The 3146-nt window shown below is 29.8% G+C and overlaps 1 protein-coding gene across 1 annotated transcript; it reads right to left on the bottom strand.

Annotated features, from left to right (window-relative positions):
* Window positions 1–1922: 1922 nt before the first annotated feature.
* Window positions 1923–2750, bottom strand: LOC131146249 (uncharacterized). The gene is made up of 2 exons (XM_058095720.1): window positions 2285–2750; window positions 1923–2020 (listed from the first exon to the last, which is right to left on the bottom strand). The coding sequence occupies exons 1-2, from the start codon at window positions 2741–2743 to the stop codon at window positions 2009–2011; spliced, it is 471 nt and encodes a 156-aa protein (XP_057951703.1). The 5' UTR covers window positions 2744–2750; the 3' UTR covers window positions 1923–2008.
* Window positions 2751–3146: the final 396 nt, after the last annotated feature.

Here is a 3146-nt window from a genome sequence, read left to right on the forward strand (position 1 = left end):
AATATTTTAAGAATAATTATGTAAGAAATGAACGATATTTTCAATATATAAACATTAAATGTTGGTTGACTTATTTTACAGGCAGTGTATAAATTTTATTACTAAATTGTGTGGCATGAGTAAATAGAATGCTGTGTGGAAATATATGTTAAATGTATGAGATGCAGGTTAAGTAAGTAATGCATTGTGAATAAAACATAACATGGACTATGTTGCTTGTGTGTGATAATGCAACCATGTAAACAACTGAAATATGCTCTCGCGACGTCCTAGAGCGCATGTGCCCCGAGCGGCGAAATAAAAAATAGGCTTTAATATTTTCAAGAAAAATAGGAACATTGGAGTCGCCACTAACCTTTTAGTGTAGTTAGAACACATGATTACTACCCTATTAGGGGTTGAATGGGTCTACGTTACCAAAGCTGGGGTCAGGAGTTTGGTTACGCGAGGGAAAGGTACGAACACCCCCTACGCGTCTGTTCTCACGAACGGTACCTAATTAATTCGGAATTATCCCTAAGTTAATCTAGTAAGTCTTTTAAATTACTCCTCAGGTAAATTTATTAATACATATGCAAAATGAACAAATAAATAATACAAAAACATACGTAATATATAAATATTTACATATTCCCTCAGAATTAAGGGTACGTAAAGCCCGAAAACTTATACCATTGCATTAAAATCATAGGGATTAAAATAAAATATATTTAAGAAAATACACTACCAAATTTTTAAATTGTATTAAATTTTTATAGGAAAATATTAGTATGGGAGGTTTTAATATATATTAATAGGATAACAAGCTAAGAAATTAAACTACCATAATATATATATAATAATACTAATAACACACATCTACTAAAATATTACAAATATCAAAGTAAGTAATAAAATATCATAATATAATATATGTTAAAATATTAAAGATACTATAAAAATAATACCATATATATTAGAATACTAAAAGAATATACACTAATAAATAATACTAAATGTAATCATAATAATAATATATAATATAGAATAAAATACTAAAAATAACACAAACGTATAATCTAAGAATACTGAATATATCAACATACTTAATATAGCAATATACTCATATACATCATATGACAATATAACAATATACATAAATACGTACAATAATAATAATAATAATAATAATAATAATAATAATAACTTACTTCTAATACTGATAATGATAATAAGGATATGATGCATAACATAATCTTACCTTAATATTAACACACAATACACATATGGAAGCGTTTACCAAGATTAAGGAAATAATTCGAACTTATGATCAAAACATGGAAACCGATTAACTCTAAATTTAGCGGGTGATTATACAAATGTAGAAATTATGGAAACAATTTAAAGTTGATACTAATGCTTAAATACTCAATATGACCACTAAATGGAAAATTAGGAAAATGGATCAAATCAACAATTAATGTACAACCCTAAAAATTAATATGCTACATATGAAATAAACACTAAATATGAACAATAATAATAACCTCACATATGAACATTAATTATGACAAAAACCCTAAACGCAAAATAATCAACACATTTAAAAATGTAAAAATAATTAAAACCCTAAATGAACTTAAACCTAAAGTAATTAATATCCTAAAATTAGGAAGTTGCCTAAACAAGATTAGCATGAAATCCTGTACACATTGACAAATATGAACATCACATAAATATAAGAGCAAAACTTTTCACAACTAATAAACAATAATATTATATATAGTAAGGAATAATATACAATAATATGTGATAACAAAATGAAACAATAAACCATGATAAAATATAAATATGCATATGACACTAAACCAAATAAATAATGATAAATCACCATATCACCCACATAATACACCATGAATATACATATGTACGTAGTAACAATGTAAAATAATAAACCATAATAAATATAAATATATACACAATACAATCATGACAACAAGATTCAACCTTTGAGCATTGCCATGAGCCCCTAAAAAGAATCCTACAAAATAGAGAACAAACGAATTAATATTTACATTAAGAATAATAAAAAAACAAAACAAAACAAAACCCCTAAAAGAATCCTACAAAATAGAGAACAAACGAATTAATATTTTTGTTAATAATAAAATAAAAGAAACAAAACAGAATAAGAGGGGATAGCAAAAAATATCTTTACGGTGAAACCAAAGTAAACAGGGGCTCGTGCACGTGTGTGTGGTGTGTATCTACTGTGAGATGCTGGCTGGAGGGCAGGGGAGCTCACAGAGGGAAGTGTGTTCTGGCGCAGCAAGAGCTCGGGTCCGGCCTGAGAGTTGCTGTGGCTGGCAGCAGATGGCTGGAGTAGAGGACTCCGGCAGTGGCTGGAGGCGGCGTTGATGGTTGCAGCAAATGGAGATGGAGGCCGGGCGTAAGGAAGCTGGTGCCGTGAGGATGACTGTGCCTTGGTGGTGGCTGCCATAGCAGCAGGGTGATCGGTGGCAGGGGCTCGCTGGAGTTGAGCGTGGACCAACCGTAGAGTAGAGCAACTAGTGGCTGGCCTGGAGTCGTGGAGTGCAGAGGGAGACTGGATATTGGTCGAAGGAGCCGTGGACGTTGGTGAAAGGGAAGGAGATTCAAATGGCCATGGAGCAGGGAGGTTCGCTGCGGCTGCTCTGTCTTGGACAGAAAACCAGCGAGATAAAAAAAAAAACGTAGATCTTTTATTTCCCCTATGCCTCCGCATCCCCCCTCCCCCCTTAAGAGTTTTCTTTTCCTTCCTATTTATAAAAAATCAAAACCCTAAACACCCTCTTTTATTTTCTTTTTCTTCTTTGTTTTTCTTTATAATGAATATGGCAACTAATAATAATTCTTAATAATAATAATCATAATAATAATAGTAATGTAATAATGACAAGATTTGAAAATAATAATAATATAATAATAGTACGATAATAATAATAATAATAAAGTAATATTTAAAAATAATAATAATAATAATAATAATAATAAGGATAATAATGCAAAATAAAAACCATGATAATAAGGTCAATGATGATAATAATAATGGTAGTATAATAATAAAATAATAATAATAATAATAATAAAGTAATAATAATAATATTTAAAAATAAAGATAATATTAA

The sequence above is a fragment of the Malania oleifera genome, chromosome 13 (genome assembly GCF_029873635.1).
Source record: "Malania oleifera isolate guangnan ecotype guangnan chromosome 13, ASM2987363v1, whole genome shotgun sequence".
NCBI lineage: Eukaryota > Viridiplantae > Streptophyta > Magnoliopsida > Santalales > Ximeniaceae > Malania > Malania oleifera.